Source organism: Cygnus olor, chromosome 4, assembly GCF_009769625.2.
Source record: "Cygnus olor isolate bCygOlo1 chromosome 4, bCygOlo1.pri.v2, whole genome shotgun sequence".
Lineage (NCBI taxonomy): Eukaryota > Metazoa > Chordata > Aves > Anseriformes > Anatidae > Cygnus > Cygnus olor.
In genome coordinates, this window is record NC_049172.1 from 76,372,942 (window position 1) to 76,396,097 (window position 23,156).

At 46.1% G+C, this 23,156-nt stretch overlaps 1 protein-coding gene across 8 annotated transcripts in view; it reads left to right on the forward strand.

The window, feature by feature from the left end:
- Nucleotides 1–23,156, forward strand: part of EXOC6B (exocyst complex component 6B) — a 293,346-nt gene that overhangs the window by 207,890 nt on the left and 62,300 nt on the right. For all 8 annotated transcript variants that reach the window (XM_040555319.1, XM_040555320.1, XM_040555322.1 and 5 more), the window contains 2 exons: nucleotides 416–557; nucleotides 12,280–12,353. In XM_040555319.1, coding sequence (XP_040411253.1) covers nucleotides 416–557; nucleotides 12,280–12,353 — 216 coding nt within the window. The remainder of the gene's footprint in view (nucleotides 1–415; nucleotides 558–12,279; nucleotides 12,354–23,156) is intronic.

A 23,156-nucleotide genomic window follows, 5' to 3' on the forward strand; every position in this document is an offset into this window, starting at 1 on the left:
GCAGAGATGCTGCTTTAGTTGCAGGCTGGAGCTTTGAATTGTCACTGCCCCCATGATTTTGACCTATCAACAAGGTAACTTCAGGCAGACTATGCACGATGTCAAATAAAATAGGGCACGTTGTCTTGTCCGTGGTAGGATGCCGTAATGGGAGCTGCCTAGAGCTCTAAACACCCCAAGGCTTTCCTGGATTTGAGCTGCTCCTGGGCACTCCCCTTCTTCCAAGGTCTGACCCTGCTACTGGCAGCGTGGTCCTAAAAGGTGATTGATTCCCTTCAAAGACGATGGTTGCAAAAGCAAAGTCTGAAAGCCGATGGGCTGTGTTAAAGAGGGCGGACTGGAGAGTCCTGGTCCACGGAGCTTCTTTTCCCTGTTGCGCTCAGTGGCCTTAACGCGCCTCCCTTTTGTCTTGCAGGGGAAGGTGGCGCAGACCGCCTGCATGTCGGCGTGCAAGCACTTGTCCACCTCGCTGATGCAGCTGCTGCTGGAAGCCGAAGTGCGGCAGCTGACGCTGGGCGCCTTGCAGCAGTTCAACCTGGACGTGGAGGAATGCGAACGTAAGATGCAGACCCATCCCATTTCCCATGCTTCCCTTTACCCACTCGTGTGTCAGGACCCGAGCCAGGGCAGTGCTGTCAGAGCTCGCTGGTGCTGTCCAGGAGGACACCTGGCAGTAGCTTCAGGACACAAGCAGCCCAGCAAACTCTAAGAGATCAAAGCTTTACTGCTCCTTTTTCTCCTAAATGCTGCATTGATGCTTTGCAAATCATCCCTGCTTTTTGAGTGTTTTTGAGTATTTTAAAAATATGAGGAGTTAGAGTGGGTAAAACATGAGGAGGGCTAGCAGAAATCAGTTCACTTGCGATGGCTGTTTCAGAAAACAGTAACTGGCTTGTGTTCTTAAGAAGCTCTGGTCCTCTCCTGACCTCAGCTGTTTGTCTTCTCTATCTGCTGCAGGAAGTTTTTTCCCAAAGCCTGCCCTTTTAGCAAAGTCACTCTTACGGGAAGGAGATGCCTTGTAAGCAAAGTAGTTAAATCTATTTGGAGGTGTGCATGTGAGCATCGCAGGTGCCAACACCGTGCCTTGCGCTCAACCCTGCTCATTTTGGTTCACCCAGCTAACACCTGAACGAGCTCTGAAATCCTGAGATTTCTCTCGGGTTGCTCATTCTCCTGCTGTCTGTAGGTGTTAACAAAATGCAGAACAGAACTGACAGAATGCCTCACTTCTTCCTATTTTCATAATTTAATCCAAAGCAGGGCTAACAGTTCTGCACAGGAACCTCCCTCCCTGATGAGTCTGTTTTTAAATGCATATTGAAGCTCAAAAAGGGGGCTGTCCCATACCACAGGTGATTTTTTTCTAAGGGCAGCAGCAGCAGCAGCACTGTGCAGTCCTTCGGTCCTGGTGGGCAGCTCTGTGATGTCCCCCTGCACCTCTGGGTGTGGGAGGCTCTTGCAGGATGTTTGTGGAAGGCAGATGTACAAATCGGGTTAAAAAAGTTGATGTTTGGACAGATGAGTAACCACAGAGAGATGAGGGAACGGCAGTGGTATCCCCAGGATGACCGGGAGCTGGGCAGGTCAGCATGGAGCCTGGCGGTGCTGGACGCCTGTCCCACAGGGACGGTCGGTCCTGTGCTGTGTGTGGGGCCGGGCCCTTTATTTTTGAGACAACAGCCATTGCTTTGAGCTGGTTTTTGCCTATTTGCCACGTTTTAGCCACATGGCATTTAAAATCTGGTGTATTGTGTTCCACGGCCGCTTGTGAAAATATCACGGGGCCAGAGGCTATGGAAAACGCTGAGCTTGGTAGGATTCAAGCAATATTTTAATTTTAGAGCAGATGAAGATTTTTTAGGGAAGTTTTTTCCAAATACCCACCTTTTTGGCTTTGTTTTGATATGGAGATTGGGGTGTTCCCTGCTCAGATCGAGATAAGCCTGTTCCTTGCAGTCTCCTGACGTGCTCTTTGCCCTGGTGTGGCTCCCATTAAGCCTGGTCCCTGCCTCTGTGGGAATGCTGCTGGAGCCCAAGTACTGGGGGTTTGCTCTTCCTATCTTTGGTAACTCCATTTATTCAGGGAAATCAGTTGTGGTGTTTTCATTATCACCTAGCACTTAACAAAGATATTCTGTCACCCTTTATAAAAGCCTCGCTAATTGTGTTCCAGTTAGACAGCACCAGCAGGAGCTACTGACAGACAGAATCTTATTTTCGAGAGACGTGACCCAGTAAGATTTCGTGGTGTTTGTAGGGGGGATTTTTTAATAGCTGGCCATCTCCTTTTGCTAATTCATAGCAACCTTTGCTGGGGAGCCTGGGAGAAGGATCGGTGTTTAATGAGTCACATCCAAAGTTTGCAGCTACATCACTTGTCTCGATGCAAGCAGGACCTTATTTTTCTTTCAGAAGTGCCTTCAGCCCCAAGTTCTGCCTGCCTAATTTGTGTCCCATCAGCGTGTCGGGGCTGCGCCGGCAGCAGCTGCGTTCTCAATCTGTGTCCGCACAGGGACGGTCTGTGGTGCTGAGAATAATAGGAAGCATTTGTCATCAGTAATAGTTTCCTTCTTTTTCTTTTGGCTGCAAACAGACTTGTGACCCTGCAGTTTTTCCGCCCCACCGGTAACTTGGGTCACTAAGCAGCATCTCTTCCCTGAGAGCCCCCGGCGCTAAGTAAAACGGATGACATTTAATATTGGGTTTAAGAGCCTGATTCCTTAAATTCCACGCGATCTGGAGCAATTGTTTGGCGAGGAGCACTCAGACACTGAAGAGCAGGTGCCGCCAACCTGGGCAGCCGGGACGCGACCCGCTCCACCCGAGGTGCGTCGCAGGCGGGGAATGGAGACAGATGTCATGGCTGTAACCTTCCTATCCATCACTGTCACCCCACTGCTGGCCGCAGAACGGGAAGCCCAGACAAAGTCTTTTCTTCCTTTACGGGAGCAGGAATGCACTCGGGTGGCTTTGCTGACACCAGGAATGATTTTTTACTTCTGGTTTTGAGAAGCAGTGCATCGAGACTTGGCTTTCCAGAAAAATCGATCCATAGAGCAGACTGTTATATTCAGAAAATATGTTTCCATTTTCAAGGGTCTACTTTTTTTTTTTTTTCAGTTTTGTTTTCTAATTTTTGGGTGCAAATCCCGTTGTCCTTATTACACTAGTTGTGTATGTGGCTTTTTATACCTCTGCCTCCAGCCCTCTTCGTCTCCCCAGACGCCCCGGCCTTACCTAGTTTAGCAGCTTTATCACATACTTATCTTATTTAAATAGGGTTTTATAGCTGTTCTTATCACATTTAAATAGGATTTTATAGCCGTTCCGAGCACGTCCAGCGGGTTCTCTGGTATGGAAACTGGGCTTCGGAATTTCAGTCCCTGAGTTTATTAGGCTTTTGTTTAAGTTGATTGTGAACACCAAAAGTATGAGCTGGTTAAGAGAGTGCTGAGAAAAGTTAATGAAAGCTTAGTTGTGTATTAAGCATGGTCTGAAGGTGATGCAGATAATTTATATTGGAGTAGATATAATACACATTAGAAGAAAACGTGTTTCTGTACACAACAGATAGTAATTGCAGAGGTGAAAATGGTGATGGTTTAAGCTTAAGCCAAGACACTGGTAAATTAATTCTCGAGACTTATGGGTTCATAAAATAGTTTCTGATTTTTGGTTTTGCTATCCCATCAGCGTAACGAAGGGGAATGGCTGCAAAAGCAAGCCACAGGCTAAGGTTTGGCTCCAGACACAGGCAAGCCCGGGTGGTGCTGAGGAGGAGCACAAGCTCGTGCGGGGACCCCTTGCCCGCACAATAAATCCGTCCTCTGGAGCAATGTACTCAGCAGTTTTTGGATAGCGTTTTGCACATTCAAAGCACTGCACGCACAGTTTATTCATTTTATAACCTTCAAAAAGACAGTTTTTGGAGAAGTGGGGAGAAGTAGTAAATTAAATAAACATGAGGAGCCAAATCCTGCATTTCTCGGTTGTGTGAGTAGTCCCATATACGTCAGCAGCATTTTAGTGTGAAAGAGGCAAGGAAAAACGAAGCTGCAAGATTGTAAAAATCTGATTAGGCTGACTATGATGAGAGAAACGTGTGAAAAATGAGAGCTGTTTTCCTGTGGCATTATTCCCCTGGGGAAGCTGTGGAAACCCCGTTGCAGGAGATTCCTGTTGGACAAAGCACTAGAGGAGCTGCAGAGCAGCACTCCTGCAGGTTGGGGTGCCGGTGTGCTTTCTTCCAGGAAAAAGCTTTTGCCCAAGATATGTGTTAGAGGTTTGAAAGTCTTTTGGTGCAGCTTTACGAGTGATGTATGCGTATGGAAGGCACGGCTCAAGTCCAGGAAAGTGCAAAAGTCATTTTAAATTGTTTTCTGCTGGCCAGGTATTACTTGTAACTCTTGTTATTATTGCTTGGCTTTATATAGCTCCTTTTATGCAGTCAACAGAGATTCTCTCACCTCTGATTTAAACCTAGAGTGAAATAAGGCACAGAGGTTAAATGAGTTGTCCAGAAAGACACAGTAGGACACGTCTAATTATGTCTCAATTTAGGAGTGAGTTCTGGCTCCAGCCCAATGAGCCAACTTGAAAAGAGAGGGGAAAAAAAAGCAACTCTGGAGGAAAAAAAAACCACAAACCTAACACCAATATTTCTGTAAACTTGTACATAGAAGAGGGGATACTTTTTTTCAGAATAGAAATTTACTTTTTAAAAGGGGTTTGCTGTCTTCCAGCATATGTCCGCAACCCAAGATTTAATGGTGCTTTTTGTAATGGCTCCGTGCCTTTTCACCTCGGTTCCATACTTTGCTCTTTTTAGGACCTCCTGGTGCTGGTGTTTCTTTTTCCACATCTCCTGCAACTCAGAGGTAGAGGGAATCAAACGAAACGACCCAGATTTGGAGATTGCGACAGAAAAGGGAAAAAAAGAAAGGCGGCTGCTCTCGCTTGTACAAAAGTGTTTCACATCTATATAACTAATTCCAGCGGTGGTTGAGGCAGATTGTTTTTACAATACTTAGATCATAAAATAAGCAGTTCCATAATCTCTAAAGTCTTTTAACTGCTGCTTTATGAGAAATTAAAAGCGCCATAAAATTATATTTAAAATTTCATTAAACTCCAAATTTTTGTTCAGCCCACTCATGGGTGTAGTCAATAAGAAGCCCAGATGTGTCAGCCAGTTTGAGGAATACTGAACCAAACACGAGAGCACGCCAGAATGTGCCTATATGGGTCCCAGTGCAGCTGTTTACCACCTCATTCTTGGCTGCGTTATCTGGCTCCAAAAAGTTTCTCACGCGGAAATCCCGTTATTTGTTCAATGCTCCGGCGTTTGCCCACGACGCTGTGGGCAGTCCTCTCGTGGTGAGCGTGGGCTGACAGGGTTACAAGAGCTGCCTGTCCTCCTTTAGTCCGAGGGTATCGTGCCTGGTGCTAGAGGTGAGCTCTGCCTTTCTGAGGACAAAGTCCCCAGTTTTGGGATTCTGCACTGTGTGCTCGCTGGGATCTGTCCCGCCACAACGCACCAGCCAAAGCTTGAGAAAGTTTGTGCTTTGGGGGAGAAGAGGGGACGTTGCAGTGAACAGATGGAGAGGTTTGAGCAGATCACACCAGCAGACAGATCTCCACGGCACTGATCTCTTCAGATCCTGCAATACCTGGTGGTGGTATTTGTAGAGAGGACACCAAGAGCTTCTATTGTCTTAGTGGCTTGCAGCCTCAGTCAGGTTCCTCTCTGTGCTGCTTGGATATGTGGTTAAAAAGACAAGATAAATGCTCAAAAAGAAATGAAAGCTGCAGGTCCTCCTCAGACCCAGGGCCTGTACACAGGGCCGTGCTAACTTTGGCTGGCAGTTCTTACTGCCTGTGAGCTCCTCGGCCCTGGGACCTGTCATAGCTCCTGAAGAAGGATAGAAAACTGCATCCAATTTGTTGCGATGGCGTGAAAGACCACGACTGTGGTCTGGGTGGTGGGAAGGGACTCGTTACACCGCAGTGCTGAACTGTTGGGGTCTGCGGGCTGGGAGGACAAGGGCTGGTGATCGCGAATGGGCGGCAGATGAAGCCGATGGAAAAGCAGAGAAGAGGCATGCCAGGTTAGTCTGCCACCTGCCCTGCAGAGCCTGAAGGCAGTATCCTCTAAGCCAGGTGTTTCCAACCTTTGTTTCCAAAGGAACATCTTTGTTTTCTCCACTGATCCCTGGGAACTCGCAGACCGGGCCTTTTTCCAGGCCTGCCAGCTGCTGGCGGTGCCTGCGAGCTGCCCCGTTCCCTGGCAGGACGGGAGGAGCAGATCTCCTCCTTCCCCACCTCGTCACCATTAATTAATTCCGGTAGTGCTCTCTTCATTTCCCTCAGATGACCTTTCTTAGAGGCTGCAAAGTACTCGCGGTGGCCTACAAAGTGACACCTGGTGAATTAGTGTGCGTGGAGGAGAAGCACACGACTACCCAGCTGAGAGCTCTCTGCTTAGATGCTGATGGGAGGTGTTTGGACAAGGCTCCCTACTTTATCAGTACTCAAGTGATGTTTGCGTGTCTGACTTGAGCAAACCCTGGGAGTCTGCACGCTGTCAGACGGAAAGGGACTCTACACCCCATTTACTTTGCCCCTAAACTGAGACTTCTGTTTTCCTACACTGTTTCTAACCATCGCCTGATTTCTGCCTAATGTTCTCCGTTCATCTGTCCTGTAACCCAACACTTCATCTCCTTCAGCATTTTTTACCAGGATGCTTACTGATACTTTCCTATAATTAAAGTCCTTTGCAACTCACTTTAGGAAGAGAGGATGCCTCTGTTCACACCTATTTAAATGGGATATTGAAAGTATGACCTGTATCCCTGCAAATCCACACCATTCACTTCCCCTTTGAACAAGTGAAAAGTAATGGGCCTCTCAGTGGGGTTGCCTGGGTGTTGGGTTTTAAAGAACTAGGATTGTTTAAAATATATGGAAAGAAACTAACAATGAGTTCAAAACCCCATTTACTTAATACAGCTGGATTTTATCTCCTTTCAGTCTGAACTAGATCAGACATTTTCAGGTTTGTTCTGCTATAGCAAAGAAAGCTGACATTTTTACTACCTCGTCTCCTCTGCTACTTTCCCCTTGACATTCAGTAAGAATACTTTTTCAGTTTCAAGACCAAACTATATTAATTACTTTAGTTGAGGCAATTTTCAGAGCTCACTGTTTAACCACGCTGTCCCCAAGCTTTGCACCCCCTTTCCCTTTCCCACCCAGCATAGACACCCACCCTATTGGTACCTGCCAAACTTTGCAGCTCAAATAAGCTAAAGGTGAGCAGTACTCAGTCCACTTTTCCTAGTATTGGTACTTTAGTGAAGCTCAGAACTTCGTATCTGGTAAGAAACATCCACTGCACATCTTGGGTCTTGGGTTTGGGAACCTGTGTAGGTCTGTAGCTTGATTCTGTAGACCTATCCTGTAGATTAGCAGATACCAATTTTCATTGCACACATTTCACACAATTTCATCTGAAGATAGCCATTTTGTTTTACTTGACAACATCTGGTGGCCCAGGAATGAGGAGTTGCTCTCCAGTGCTGAGGATGTTCCTCAGCCCCGGCTGCAGACCAGCAGAACTCTAAGACCACCCCTCTCTAAGGCTCTGATGGAACTCCAGGCTCATCTTTGTTCCATCAGAGGAACAAATGCCAGTGACAGAGTCTTTTTATATAATCTGATGCTATTCAGTGTATTTTGGATGACTCTTTCCTCTCCCTGCAGCTCTGTGGAGTATCATAGGTGGGGATGAGCTTTGCTAATGTGACTTTTAATGGGGAACATTATCAAAGCAGGGCTGTATGGGAATGGTGTGGGTGGAGGTATAGCTCATATAAACTCAGCAGAAGTTGTGAAGAGAACAATATGACTTCTGCCAAGATGACCTTCCTTCTGTTCCTCTTGCCTACTTTCCTACCTGTCACTGCCTTCATTTTTGCCTTGTGAGCTTCTCCAGAGTCCATGCAAAAATTTGTTCTTCAGCTTGAGTATCCTCAAGGTGTCATTTTGCACCCCTGGGTGAGGAGCAAGATGTCCTGTCGCGTGACTTCTCTAAGATGGTCTTCCAAGAGTTTGTCTAAGGACAATGACTTTAAGACCTAGGTCATTCATCAGGGAAGATGGATGTGGTTGTTTCACCTAATACAAAAACTTGTTCTTGAGAGATGCAACCGCAAGTGGATGTTTCAGATTCCCCTCAAGAGGAGCTGCTACAACCTTGATCCTGCAGGTCTGCCATCATAAATTATGGTGGTGTCATGTAATTTTTAGAAAATGTTGCCTCAAAATGATCTTCTGAGGAATAAATTAGCCAGGTGTGTTTATTTTAACCACACAATATGTATAAGACCCTGTCCCTATGCGCATAGCTGTGTACAGTTTACAGAAAGAGATTCCTCCAATTCTGTGTAATTAATTTACAGTGGATGTCTCTTTTCTTGTGTGCGTTTGAACTCTTTATTCTTTGTTCATTGTAAAGGGCTTAACGGTTCCTGTTCCTTGATTCTTTCATTGGTGAAATGTTTTGGAAGAGAGGTTAGAGTCCCTCTGTGACCTGCCCTGGGTGGCCCAAGCCTGTAGACCTTGCAAAGACATTACTTTTTTGGCCTGAACACAAGTCTCTCAAACCTTTAGCCTGGCTAAATGCTTTGTACAAACAGGCGCATACTGATCTGCTCTATTCTCTTGTAATTTTCTGCTCAAGGGGCTGTACTGTAGGTGGCTTGCAATGTTTGCCACTTGCCTTGGTAGTGGAGAAAGTACAATAAATGAATCCGACAGTACCGAGGCCAGCACTGTGCTTGGTTGTTCTGAGAAAATTATCCTGAAATCTGGTTGAAGAGATTAAAACCAAGAAGAACTGGCTGTGTCTTTTGCTCTAAAGCTCTGTTCTCTTCTTTGTTTCTTTTTTTCTTTAAGACATTGTTCATTTCTCCTTCCAAAATAAGTTTGTGGCATTGGTATGTAAAATGTGACCTATGATTACAGAAGGTACGGCTATTTTTGTAACAACCATGGGGTGAAGCATTGCATTCATTCCTCTTCTGGCTCCTTACAGTCAATTGCTCTAGCAGCTTTCTTGTAGCATATAAGCCGTATTCTTGATCTAATTTCTCCTGTAATACAAGTAATATGATCTCATATGTCATTTCACTTCTTGGATATCAAGTGCATTGTTAATACTGCAGAGACTCCAATCCATTCTTTTTATGGGAATTACTGTTCAAGCAAACGTTGGTTCATAAAGAGCATGTTCAATGTGCTACCATTGTTGTAATGTGCAGTGTTAAAGGGCAATATTACTCCATAACTCCCCTGGTGTTGCTCCCCAAAGGTTGCTTAGTAGGAGACAGCTGAGGGTGAGCTGCCAACTAGCAGCCATGGCTCGGGATAAAATCCATCTTGGATTGCTCGTGAGCAGATGACAATAGTGACAAATTCACGAGTCTTGTGAAAACATTCAAGACCCATTCACAGGCATTTTCTCATGAGTATCTGAAATTCATGCTTTCGGGAAGATCTTAAATTTCACAACTCCATGTGTGCTTCTAAATAGATTCCTAGCAGCTGTGAAACCCTTACATCTAAAATAGAAAGTTCTTTTCAATGCAGTCCTTTCAGGGTTGCTCTTTTCCAGTGTTGCTTCAAATATAATTAGTAACATGATGTGACCCCCCTCTTCAGAGTGTAGGACCTAACAGCTCAGCCAGCTTGTTGGGTACATCAACGTAGGGACATCAGTGGCTTGGAGCAGCCCGGGGCAGGTTCACCTCACAAGAAGCAGCTCAAAGGCTATTTCACACATCTACAAGTTTTTAGCTTCTCAGGTATGTGGTTTTTCAATGTGGGGGTGTTTTAGGCTTGATGTGGCTTTGGGGATAATTTTTCCAGATGAGACAGTGGGGCGTACAGCGAATGTGTAAAGATGATTTATCCCTTGCAGATCAGATTCAGAAAGCTTGTGTTAGCCCTGCCTTGTGTGTGTGCGCGCTGGTTCAGGCAAGCTACACTCAAGTTTTGTAGCAAATGTACATTAAGATGACTATGCAGTTACAATTAATTAAAACAGTTTTTGAGGGTTAAATATGAATTCACTTTAGACTATTTGCAGCCTAAATATTGCAGTACTGGTCAGTGAAACTGACTGGAAGCTGAGCAGCTCCTGTCTCTGTCTGGTCCCATCCTGTGCAAAAGTGACAAGAAGTCCATAGACACAGCAGTGGATGGGTTCTCCTGGCTTTGATTCCTGCTTTTGCTTTTCAAAATCTAAATGGTTACATACTTTTTCTATTTTTTTGTTATTATCTGTTTCTAATGGTAGCACTGGATACAAATAATGACTAAAACCATGTTTGTTAGTCAGTGTTTAGATTTTGAAACAAAACAACTTTGCTTTGACTTTGCAAAGAGAAGCAGTCTTCTGTTTTATTGTCCTGCAGCAGTTGTCACTTGAGTGATCACTGTGAAGATGAGTGATCGTTTCAGTCGTGGAGCTCTTCTGGCATCTGCACACATTAAAAAGCAAAGCTGTGAATGTCTGAAAAGTGGCCGCTGTGCCCCTGCAGCTGTGCCCTCTGTCTGTATTGAAGGATGTTCTCCATCCCAAGATTTTAATGGAAGGTGGAGCCAGAAAGCCGACAAATAACCCCTCTCCGATTTCCAGAAATAGGCAGTTCAGGAGCAGGTCTGAATTCCAACTAAATTCATTACTCTGCTCTTGTTAAAGCCATGGGGGCTGCTTAGATGACTGGGCTGCTATAAGTCTTTCGAAATAGGTCTGTAATGATTTGTTTGCCTTCTTTTGTGTCATTTGCTTGAAAATGAGGTAACTTTTGAAAGAAGCATTCAAGAAATGGCTTGAAATGGCTTAGGATATATGGACAGGACAGGCTATATCCTCTAGTACCTTTGTGCAGTCATGGAGACAGAAGGGAAAATCCTCCTTTCTTATTGCCGAGCCTTCCTTATTCCTTAGTTTTATGGGAATTCTGGAGGGTTTGGAGGATTCCTGTATGGTGAAAACCACAATAGTTGAGCAATAGTAGACTTTGACGTTATGCAATGTAGAAATACGTAGGTTGTTATATATTTCCCTTCTCTTGTTCTTTTCTGCCACCACGCTCTGCTGCATCTCATGAAAACTCTCCATTCCAGCACGCAACATCTTCAGAGTCTGAAGGAGCAGCAAAACTCTGCCAAGGGTGGAAACTCCCTCTTGAGTCTTTCATGATGTTGAGTTGTGGCTTCACAAATTAGGTCCCCTTGGTGACGAAAAGTTGTGTGGAGCGCAGAGATAAAGCCATTATTTCTGTAGCTAAAGAGGGTGAAAACTAAGTGAAGTTGGGCAAAATCAACCTTGGACGCATCTTCAAAAGGCGCACTTGAATATGTGCAGTCATTGGCTTCATGAGCGCTACCAAGTAAAAGCTGTTAAATGGCATGGAAGAACTAAGGTCCTCTAACATGTATTTGTTAAAGTCCCCCTTGGTGGCTTTAGACTTGGTTTAAATAATGAATTAGAAGACAAATAAATGACTTAAGTATGAAATTTTGGCCAGATTACATTGGAAGGAGGTAAATGTGGCCTTGAAAATATTCTCTTTGCTTTAGAAGACAATGTTATTCAGTTGTCAGATGTCTTCATCCAAAATAAATAAATATGCCGCATAATGGCCGTGATTCTTCCCATTTCGGGTGACTGTATGCTGGCAATAGCACGCCATACCAGATAATGCAAATAATCTGCTGCCGAATAATTAATGATGCGGCTGGGCATATTTTTTTGATGAATGCTTATGGAGCCTGGTGACAGGCGTGAAATTAGAAAATTCCTTCAGCGCCCTAAAATATAAATAGCTTTCGGAACTGAAAAGAGTTTCACAGCTGAAGATTTTATTGTGTTGAGAGGAAAAACTTTTCCACCCCCATCCCCCCCTTTCTTCTCCGCGAGTTGTTTGTCCATTCACAAAACAAATACTCTGAAGCCCAGTACGGCTCATGGGAATAAATTTCAGGTCGAATTAGTACAGTTTCCTTGCTGTCAGGACGGTGGAATTAATGGTGTTTTGATGACACGAATTTTGAAGGGCGAACAAAGAAGCTGAAGGGAGGGAGACATGACTCCTTAGAAGTGCGGTCCTCCTCTCCCCCAGCCTCTCTTGTCTTCCCTGTCATCCGTCTGCCAATCTCCCTGTCCATGGTTAGTTAAAGGCGCTTTTTATCCTCTTTTCTTTCCCACAGAGTTTGCCAGATCCGGCCCAGTGCCTGGGTTCCAAGGGGACACGCTGCAGTTGGCCTTCATCGACTTGAGACAAGTAAGTCTTTGTGTTTTTGTTTTTTGTTTTTCTTTTAAGATGTGTGACTGAAGACCATCAGGTCTTAAGGAAAGGGAGAGGAGGGGAAACGGCGTTGGTGATTTACGCCAGAGACCTATATTTCCCCCCCAGGCGCTCCCCCGCCTCCCCATGCTCGAAGCCACCTCCTTGTTTAGCGCTCCGGGGTCCTGGAGATGGTGGAGGTGAAAAGGGCTGGTGGTATGGGGCCAGAAAGAAAGCCGCGCCTGACCCTGGCCGATGGGGCCATTGTGCTCTCATTGGCTTCTGCGGCCATGGCAAAAAGATAACTCCGCGACTCCGCCGGCTGACGCGAAGCAGGTGTTGCTAACAGAGAGAGCACTGATGCAGAGACCGCCTGCCTCGAGCACTTTTGTTCACAGATAATGCCCGGAGGGGCGTTTTGCGAGGGCGAAGGAATTTGCATTCTGGTTTGTGTGGGGAGGGTGTGCGCGGGGCGCGTTTGTGTCTGTCTTTGGCCCTGCTCCCCTGCCCCGGTCCCCTCTTCGCAGATGGCCCCCAGCCCCGAATGACAAAGTGGCTGTTGGAGAAGATGACCGTGTTCCACCCATCGGTGCCCACCTCTCAAGGGGCCCCGTTAGAGCCAACTTGACCATAGCAGGTACTGAGGCATTCGTAGGGCTTGGCAAGCCGGTTGAGGGAAAGGGGCCATTCTAGAGAGTCATTTGTTAGGGGTAGAAATGGGCATTATTGATATACTAGGCTGGGGGGAAAAAGTGAGGTGGTCCTGTCATCTCTTGGCACCGAAGATGGATGGGTTGGATAGAAAGTCTGAATGAAGTAAGACTCAATGACTGATGCTTCTCTCCTATTAAAACAATCTTTTTTTGTCTGTTAAACCCCCCTGGCTTTGTCCCTCCTGCCATCATGATGCAGTGCCTCTTGTTTTCAGGGTTGACGTAGTTTGCATTCTGAAAACTTTCGGGTGCTGAGGGTATTTCTTAAATCTGCATAATCCCTTGTATCGATGATCTCCTTACCACTGTGACTCTGATTCATGCTGGAGACGCTTTTAACCCGTAAGGGTTTGAGAACTTCTCTGCATCCAATTGATGTGCGGAGCAATCTGTCATGCAATGACACTTCTGCAGAGCAGCAATAAGTTTAATAACACCGAGACGCCGAGTGGTCGCGTTGTGTACTCGGACCCGTGAGTAACTGCCAAATCTCACTGCAGAATGGTCAGAACAGCTACATGGAAAAGGTGTGTGGTATCACTGCTACATGTTGACACTTTTATCTTCATTAGCTTCTTGGCACTTTATTGACTGCAATACGCAATGCACTTGCAACCTCCTGGGTATAAGGAAATGTGGAGGCTTTTTGGTTCTTTTCCAAGCACGAAGACATGAATGCAGGGATTTTGAAGAGGAAAGCTGTGGCTTTTTGAAGAATGAAATGCCTTAAAAATGCTCTGTGAGGTTCAGCTGCTCTGAGCCAGTGCATTAGCAGGAGACAGGGATATGTGAAATGTTTGTATGGTTCATAACTGCAAAACGCAGCCAAATGAATTCAGCGTGAGTGAGAAGGCTGAACAGTAGCCCGCGACAATTCTTTCTCCTCTGTCAAATGTTCTTTGTACAGAACATTTTCTTCTTTGTTTTGGAAGGCAGTCCCACCTTCTCCTTGCATTTGAAAACAATAGCTTTTCTTAATGTTGCAAGGACAAAAGGGAAATGCTCTGGCCCATTGAGTGTCAGGTGAGAACAGGCAGTCCTAGATGTTCTTCTGGATGGCAAGTACTGTACAGAAAATGGACAATGTCTTGTTGCACCGAGCAGAGCAGAATAGTCCACTGATCCCTGGTTTATTGAGATTAGCAACCACATGAAAAGATGAGAGAGTTCCCAGCTCATCAATGCCCTGATCCTGTGACACGTAATGTGCCATCAGACACAAGTGAAGTTCCTTTGGCTGCTCTGGGGCTGAATGTTTCCACCACCATAGCACTTCTTGTCAGACCACAGCTCCAGCTGCCTGGCCTGGGAGCTGGAGAGAGCTGGAAGGGTGGATGGATGAAGGTACAGCAAAGAGAGGTCCTCCTTTTTTTCTTTGATTTATTTTTAATTTGTTCTTTTTAGGCGTGGTGTTCTTTCTCATTCAAGCCGCTGAATGTTAACGCAATGTTGACATAAAGTGATGAACAGGAAAAAGTTACCACCTGAAAGCGTTTGTGTTTCTGGCTGTTTTCCTTTGCCTGGGAAGGAACTCCTGCATGGTTGGTGAGAGGGTGTTTCCAACCTGAAATCCAGACAGACTTTTCAAAAGGTTAAAAGTAATTTCGGGTTTATATTACAGGTAGCTTTATACCTACCTTGGAGCTGTCCTGTCAATTAGTGTGGTTTCGCATGAGCAGGCAGAAGCAGTCAAGCTTTGCTGTGTAGGGAGGAAAAATGACTGGGCAAAAAATGCACAAAGTAGGGTGATTAAAGAGATTTCCCCCTCCCTTCCCAGCGTATTTCAGTACTGGCAACCTTGAGCTGCTAAAAAGCAATTCTAGATAAGAGAAAAAATTCAAAGTATTGTGGGATTAAGTTACTTTAAAACCAAAATTAATTCTTAGAACAATAAAATGTAAAATGGTAGAAGGATGCAGAGATTGGCTTTGTATCTCAAATACGGATCTGTGTAATGGAAAGTAGACTTATTAAAATGTCGTTGTCTAGGAGCACCAGAGTTCTTCCTTGTTCAGTGCAGCAGACTCAAATGTAAGATCCCTCTGCACAAAGAAAACCTTGATTTTCCCATTGTCCTCAAGGAAGTTGGGGGAAATCCCATCATTGCATGGTAAAGAGGAGAAGAGTCAAGCCCAGAGAATCAGAATTACAATTCTGAGCAGACAGTAATTTTAAAAGTGACTTTTCTTCCCATCCTGGGACAATTATAAATCCATAAATGCCTTTAATGAAGTGATAAAGTAAACCAAGTTGCATCTCAAATCCCTTTGTAAGAGCCCTTTTATAACAAGTGTCTGAAAGTGCTACTCAAATATTTGAGGCTTTACAAGGAAGCAATAGTTACTTTTTTCCCCTTAAAGTTTAAACTTTGCTCACATGTGCTCCTTGCTGTACGTTGGAAATCTGAAATAAAGTTGGTTCCGTAAATAACCTTGCTAAAATATGAAAGGCGCCTCAATAATCTGGTCTGCCGCATCTTTCTTTCAAAAGTGACTTGGGCCCGAATCCCGCTGCAGGTCCCAGTGCCACTGAGGAGCTCCAGGGGACTTCGGATCAGCCCGAGCCTGCACATGCAATAAGCTCACTGTGCTCTCCACAGCTTCTGGCCAGCTGGAAGTGTTTTAGCTTTTCATTTTCATGGGTTTATTATAAGCAAGATGGTTGAAGAGGAAGGTTTTATATTTGTCTGTGAAGTCGCTGCAATCCTCAGCCATGCTGATCTCTCCTAGAAGCCAGATCGACACTCGTGGCTGCCCGCCAAGGAAAATCTGTCTCCAGCACTCGAAGAATTTCACTCTGGGCTCTAGCGAGGGAATGTCTTAGCTGGATTAGAGCTCCTTACTGGAGGCCTCTCCGTCTGTCCAGCGGATTATAAATCCTGTGTGTCGAATTTCCACTGGAAGTGCAAACTTTCCGCATCAAGGGCGATTTGGAGAAGTGCGGCCAGGAGCCCTTTTTCTGGAGGCTCACGGGTGTGCGAGGGAAGAGGGCTGTGAGGTTCCCCTCTTCTACTCCATCATTTCGCTGTTTTGCTTACTGGTTATAACTGGACGGTGCTTACGAATTTGAGCATCAGCTTTTCAAACGCCGCCGGTGAGGTAAGATAGGCAAACACTATCTTTGGGTGTGTAACAGCTGTTCTGCTTACCGCCTGTCAAACAGCAAACATTTTGTGTGTTCTTTTTACTGTGTTTGAAAGCCAGTTGTGGTTACTGTGGGTTTGTGTTGGATGCTGGCCAGCTGTGTAATGAGAGGTCTCCGTCTGATGCATTAATTTTTCCTCTGATAGAGATGCTTAATAAAAAGAGCGTTCCCCTCAAGAACAGAATTCCCTTCTGTCCCTGTTCTGTGCCCCATTTGTCTTCCCCTCATACAAATCTTTTCCGCATTGTTCACATAGTTACTGGAGGGTTTTTTTCTCGTTTAGAAGACATGAAATAAAAAGTGAGGCAGGAACGTTGAGCCTTACGAAATGTGCACTTGTTCTATCTTAATTTCCCCCAGCGACTTCTGAATCTTCTGGCCCATTTTGGCCATATTTGGTTGGTGGACTTCAAAGGTACAACTCCCCTAGAAATTTCTGTGAAAATATGAGCCAGGATATTGGAGAAAAGCTGTAGGGTGACCTCATCCCTTAGACATCAGAGAATTCACTGCATAGCTCAGGCTTGAGAGAGACCAAGGGGAGATCTGGATTTCTTGGTTCTACACTCGTTTTTAAGGAACTGCAAGAGTGAACGTTGCATTGAGAGATAGGGTAATGCTGGTATTTGTGGATATCTAGCTTAGCCTCAACTATCAGATGATAAATGGGGTTCTTAGACTCCTTTTGACTTGGTTGTTGGTTGCTTTAAAGGCTCTGGAAGCTCAGAGTTGTGCGAGGTGAGCCTGTATTGAGGGAGATGTAATTCTGTCTCCTGCTACTGCGTGGTCCACAGCTTCAGTATCCAGTCCCAAGCATGGTGGCTGAGGGGAAGCCCTTGCAAATTTGGGCTGAAGGGCCAAGACCAAATGGGTATGTGCCTTGAGGTGACACTACAAGGCTCTGGCCACCTCTCTACTCTTTTAATGGTAGGAGGATGGAGACAGTCTCTCCAAGAGTTTCAAGGCAACATCCAGGCCACCTGCAGGTTTGTTCCCACTAGGCAGGAAGCCCTGGGTTGTTGGGTTGTTGTTTTTTTTTAAAACTTATTTTTTTATTTTGCAATTAGATGTGGTTTTCCTGCCCTGTAAAGTTTAAGGAGATATCTGAAGAGCAGTGTGAAAGCAAGACATTGGGTGAACTTGGAGCCCATCCTGAGCCTGCTGAGATAGGGACTGCCAGTCCCACGAGAGTGCAGTGGTGTGGAGAGAAGTTCGTTAGGTGTAAAACTGGTTTGGCTAAGTTTTCCCCACTTGTTTTGCTGGTAGATGCAATAGAAGTTGGAAATCGTATTAGAGGGAGGATCAATTAAGTTAAACATCTCAGCAAGATGTCTCTTTTTCACGTGTACTTGCTTGCGTCTTTGAAGCACGGGTTTCTGTCGTAAGAGCAGTTGCAGACGGAGTAGCTGCGGCTTTAATCGTTGAATGCAGCAAGGCAGAGATGAAAAGGTGACTCACCGGTTTCATCTAATCTACTTCCTTGACAATTGCTTTTTTCCATCTCCAAAGCGTTCTGCAGGCTGCCGACCGCCTGGCCCACTACCTCGCCCGTCTTCGTCCTTGCGCTTGCCTGGTTCACACAAACGCCCATTGCACTGCTCTGGTTGAGGACTGCATCGTGGGGGATCTACACCCTAATTTTCTGAGGAGCAGTCTTCTACATTTCGGTTTCTGGTCATCTGTAGTGCCTAGTGCCCTTTTACCAACCCTCGGGTAGAAGAAACCATCTGCATTTTACATCTCACTTAACTTACAGTCCCCTTTTAACTGCACCCTCTCTCGGTTTTACTGTGTATTCTGTCCTTGCTTAATAGCACTGGCTTTAATTATTTAACCATTGCTCCATGGCCTCAGCACCCTGTTCTCTCCAGCTCAGCTCTCTGCAGAGCTGTGGTGGCTCTTGGGAGCCATCCTGCATGTGCCCTGCCTGGAGCTGCCTTCCAAGCGGTGTCAAGCGAGATGTTGGATTCTATTAATCTTTCATTGCGAATGTTACCTCGTTCCCATGCAGTAAGGAAACGAGGTGTGAAGACACATGTTCCAGTTGCAGCCTTAATTCTTAATTACCCGTCAGTGATGGGTTTGAGCTAGTTTTATCATTACCCTTAAATACAGGTTTTTGCTGTTAAGATCATATCTCTAGGCTGTTAATTACTTTTGCTGCTCCTCTCCGAATTCCCTCCACAGATTGGTATCTTCAGATAATGCATCAACCATTATTAATCATGTTCATTACGGTAGTGCCTACAGGCCAACTAAGAACTGCCCATTTTGCTGGTTCTTGTGCAAACACGAAGAACTGCAGAGTCTAAACAGATGAGGGAGACCAGAAGGGGCAGGCTAAATGTGTCTGACTTGGAGCCGAACACACTGCTGCCGATGAAATGGTATTTTGTTTAGTAATACCCATGACTGTGATAAATGCTTTTCCAGGCATCCAGCAGCCATAGCCACATCAGCTTCTCAGAAGTGGAGATACCATCGCCTTCATCCTCTGTCACACCTCTCTACTTACACAGACTCAAATTAGGCTGGTTTTTCTAAACGCCAAATTGCCCGTGGAAACCAATTTCAAAACTGTAGTCTGCTGTTAATTTATGGTGGACCTCAGTGCTGTCCAGGCCGCTTCAGCATCATGCTGAGTTTCCTCTCAAAAGTTATCTGCATGGGGTAATAAAATGATATTGTTAACAAAATAAGGCTTGTACACTAGCTTGATCTCTCAAGAAATGCCTGGGTTTGTTTTCCAAATCCGTATCTGAAATGAAATTGTTTGGTTTTGAAAATGTTTGTTGTAATCACTTGGTGGAAAGAAGTAGTTTGTGTGCTGTTACTCATTTATTAAGGCCCATTTAAAACCTTGTGAATTTAACATACTCGTATTGTATGAGTCGCATGCTCTATGCAGGGTGGAGCTGGCCAGGTCCTTCAGTTCAGGTTGTCTGGAAGCCGGAGAGATGAAAGAAACCTGCTGTGGTGAGACGTAGTACCTGTTTCACTTGTGAGCAAGGCGTGACCATAGCTTCAGCCCCTAAACTGTGGGAATTCACATGAGTACATGGGATCTCTTGCTGTGTCACTGCTTGCGCTCCGAATCCCTTTCCATTTCCATTCGTCAGGGTGTTCAGGTGTTTGTGCCCATCCCTCCTTGTCCTCATATCTCCCTTACCCTAGGAAACTTGGAAGAGGTGAAGAAACAGAAAGATAAGATGAATGGGATGACTCAAAAACCCAAAAGCTAACAAACAAACCCCCGCAGATGTTTCGTGATGGGCCTTTTTTTTCTTTAATCTTGCTTCGTGCTGTGATCCTTCTTCCTGGCTGTTAGCACCATCCACTTTAACCTCTGTTGGTAGCACCCTGGGGAGCAAAGTGATGTCTCTTTTCTGGTAACCGCTTGGACCTTGACTAAAATCTCTCTCAGAGCAGTTAGGACACATCTAAGAAGGAACGAGATGGTTTGTAAGATGTGGTGCTACCTCCTAAAGCTCCAGCTGGATGCCAGCACGTGGGCATTTCCTGCAGCTCCGGTGCTGCCCGGTGCATCCAGAGCAGGCATCAGGAAGGGTGATCCGTACTGGGGACCCGTCAAAGGTGACACAGAGGCATTTCTTTGTCCACTCTGGTGCATCCTTGTGTGCATGGCCATGGAGATGTGCTCAGACCTGGATCGTTGGGCAGGCATTGCCCAGGGAACTGCGCGAGAATCCCCTGGGCTGCAGCTAACCCGCTGCAAGAGGACCGGGGAGGACATTCCAGTGGCTTGGCCAAACCACTGTTTTTCTTGCTTGTTAGGCTCAGGGTATGTTTTTTTTTTAGTGCCTAAAACCCACCAGTATTTGAAAAGGGCACATTAAGTAATTTATTTATTTTTGAATCAGTGTTAAATGTCTGACTCACAAAGGAAGGCTGGTTCAAAGTTTGTGCTGAAAATCCAGGCTGCTGCTTGCTGGGCTCTGCAGAGGGGGAATGCGGAGAGGGAAAGACGCACAAAGGCATGAGCTCAGAGCGGATTTAGAGCCTTAACTCTGATTTTTCTTGCTTTGGTGAGTTTCAGCTAGTCTTAGTGTTACTTTAAACATACCCTTTTGTAGTTCAATTATATTAAAATCACACAGATCCCTCGTCCGTTCGGCTGCTCCAGCTCCGTCAGAATCCATCACTCTTGATCCAGGAAGGATGTATTGGCATGCTGAGGAATTAAAGAGCCTGGATGCTCCCCAGAGCCTTCAAACATAAAATCAAGAGTGCAAACATATTCTGTTAGCACTTCTCTTACGCGGAAAGCACTGCCTGGATTTCTTTCGTTAGTGCATGGCAATGGAAATTGTGGGGTCTGTCGACACTTTACAGAGTGGAACAATAAAAACAAAAACAAACAAAAAGCAATCAAATCCTCTTTCATGCTGAGATTCTTGGGCTAGACAGAAGAAAGAAGAGGGGGAAATGAGAATTTTTAAAGAGAGGGATACATTTTGGTAGGTCCTGGCTGCGTATGAAATTCCTCGAGCCACTGTGTGAACAGAACACCTCACTTGTTTAGACGTCCAGCTCCTGCTGAAATCAGTGGGTGGTGGGGTAGGACTTGCTTGTTCTTACCTTAGTTGTTGTGCTGGGTTGACTTCTGGGGTTTGCTCGGGGACGACTGGGCTTTTCGTGCCACCCCCATGTCTGAGGTTTGGTTTGTGCTCTCCCGTACACCCAGTGCTGCTGCGTGGCTCTGCTGATGTTAGCAGTGAAATTACATTTTCTTTCCAAGCCTGTATGCTGAGAATGATTCAGTAAAACATTATGGGATCACTCATCATTCCTTTCTCTTGTTTTCACATATATTTTCTGATGGCAAACAGTGCAGCCACTCTGATGGGACTCCATGAAGAACCTCAGCCAAAGGGGACTTCGCACCAGAGCAGGAGCTCGTGGTTGGGTTTTATTCCTCTAAGACAACTGTAGGTCTGCCTCCCCCGGGTACCCTCAGCTCTGTCTGCTGGTGGCCCCCAACCCTGCAGCAGGTTGCTGTTGCTTCAGGCGTCTGCTGTGGGCCATAAGGAGCAGGAGCTCGCCCCCACGGGCAGCAGGAGGGCTCTCCTCCCCGCCGTGCCCTCTAATTGCAGGAGGCCGTGAGGCGGCCGTCTGAGCGGGGAAACGGACACCGCTCGGCTTATAAGGCCCGCTTTCACCTTTAACCTGCTGATTGAGGTGGGATTGCTGGGGAACGGAGAGGGTTAGAGGTGGGTGCCCTTAACCTCAAGATCCTTGCCTGTGAAACTGAATCCGCTCCGGTGATCGGTGCGTGCTCGCGAGCTGTCACCCCTGAGCTGGAGAGGAAGGGCTCGGCCGCCTGGATGGAAATGCCATCCATAAAGGAGCCTTTATTGGGCTGCCTTTCATGGCATCCTAGCTTCACCTTGTGCAGTGTGGGCTTTTCTTTCCTTTTCTTTATTATTTTTTTTTCCGAGTGCTCCTGTTGCTGCTGTGAAAGCGAGGAGCCTGGCTCGGCGGCTGGGTCTCCCCGCAGCGCATCGGCTGGGCCTCGGTGGGTGGCAAAGTCACCTCCGCAGAGCAGCCTTTTCTTTGAAGCCGTAAGGAAACAGGATCCCCTTGCATCCGTGTAATTCTTCTCGAGCTGGGTCACTGGGCCATGGACTCAGAGCAAGGAAACGTTAGCTCCTGGAAGGCCCATTGACAGCTGATCCGCTTTCGGAAATCACACAAATCAAAAAGCCATCGGTGGCATCTGGCATCGGTGGTGTGATGAACACATGCGGAAAGTTTGCAAGAGAAGCCCGCTGGTGCCCTTATCCATTAAGATGACAATTGCAGAAGCCATTGTTTGTGAAGCTGTTGGTTCCCTGATCCTTAAGGAACGAGCTGTTAATTGCCTCCTAATCAGCGGGTCCAGGAGCAGTCTGCTGTCAGACTCCCCCATTGATTTTCCCATTTGATTTAAGGAGTGCAGGTATTGACTGGTGCTGCACACATGGCTAAGAGGTTAATAAAGGAGATAAGGTTCCTGGGGAAAGGCAGGAGACTGACATGTAAGGGCCGGGTGACGGAGAGAGGGCAGCGGAGAGAGAACTTGTCCTCTGCAAACTTCGAGCCAGTGCAGCAGAGAGCAGGTGCAGGGCTGACACCGGTACTGGAGCATCCAGCAAGGAGGAGCCGTGTCCTCCAGCTGTGCTCACAGTTGGGATCTCAGGATTCGGCTTTAATGCTGTATTTCAGCCAACAGTTCACTCGTGGATCTCGGTTACTTGAACTTAACACACCGCACGTCTTGTACGAAAGCATCAGCCCTTTGCATTTGTCATTTTTATTGATGAATTGACAGCAAGGTGGCACTATATAGCAAGGAACATTACAGTATGATTTATTTCAACTTTTCTATTAGCTCCCGGCTGTCCCACGATAGAAATAATCATTTACATGCCTGTAGTTTCTGTTGATTCCAGGGCACGTCTGCTTTTAAATATAATGCAGGAGTTGTTGCTGCTAGATGTCTAAACAGGTTCTTTTCCAGGTTAGTGCTGTTAAGAGCGTCGATCCAATGGTAGTGGGAAGTGTTGTGCTCTTACTCTGAATTGGCACTTCAATGATTAAGGGCAGTTTTCCTCCAGAATAGGAGGGGAGAGGTACCCAAGTGTGGTTGTCTGCTGCTGTCTTAGAAGCACAGAGGTATCCCAGACGTCCCCAGGAGACAGGCTGGCAGGACACGGGCACTCAGGGGACTTGTGCCTTGCTGGAGCAGCAGCTGGTGGATGCCCCTGCGTGCCGAAAATGGCATCAGCTAGCTCTGTTCAGGACCTGAGCTGCTCGGTTGTGTGGCTGCTGCATGGTTTATTAGACGTATGTCAACATCTGCTGGAGTGACAAAATCGAGTTTTGAGGCAATGGCTCCGATACTAATAGAAGTAATGGAAGATGAGACGGGTTTTGTTCTAGC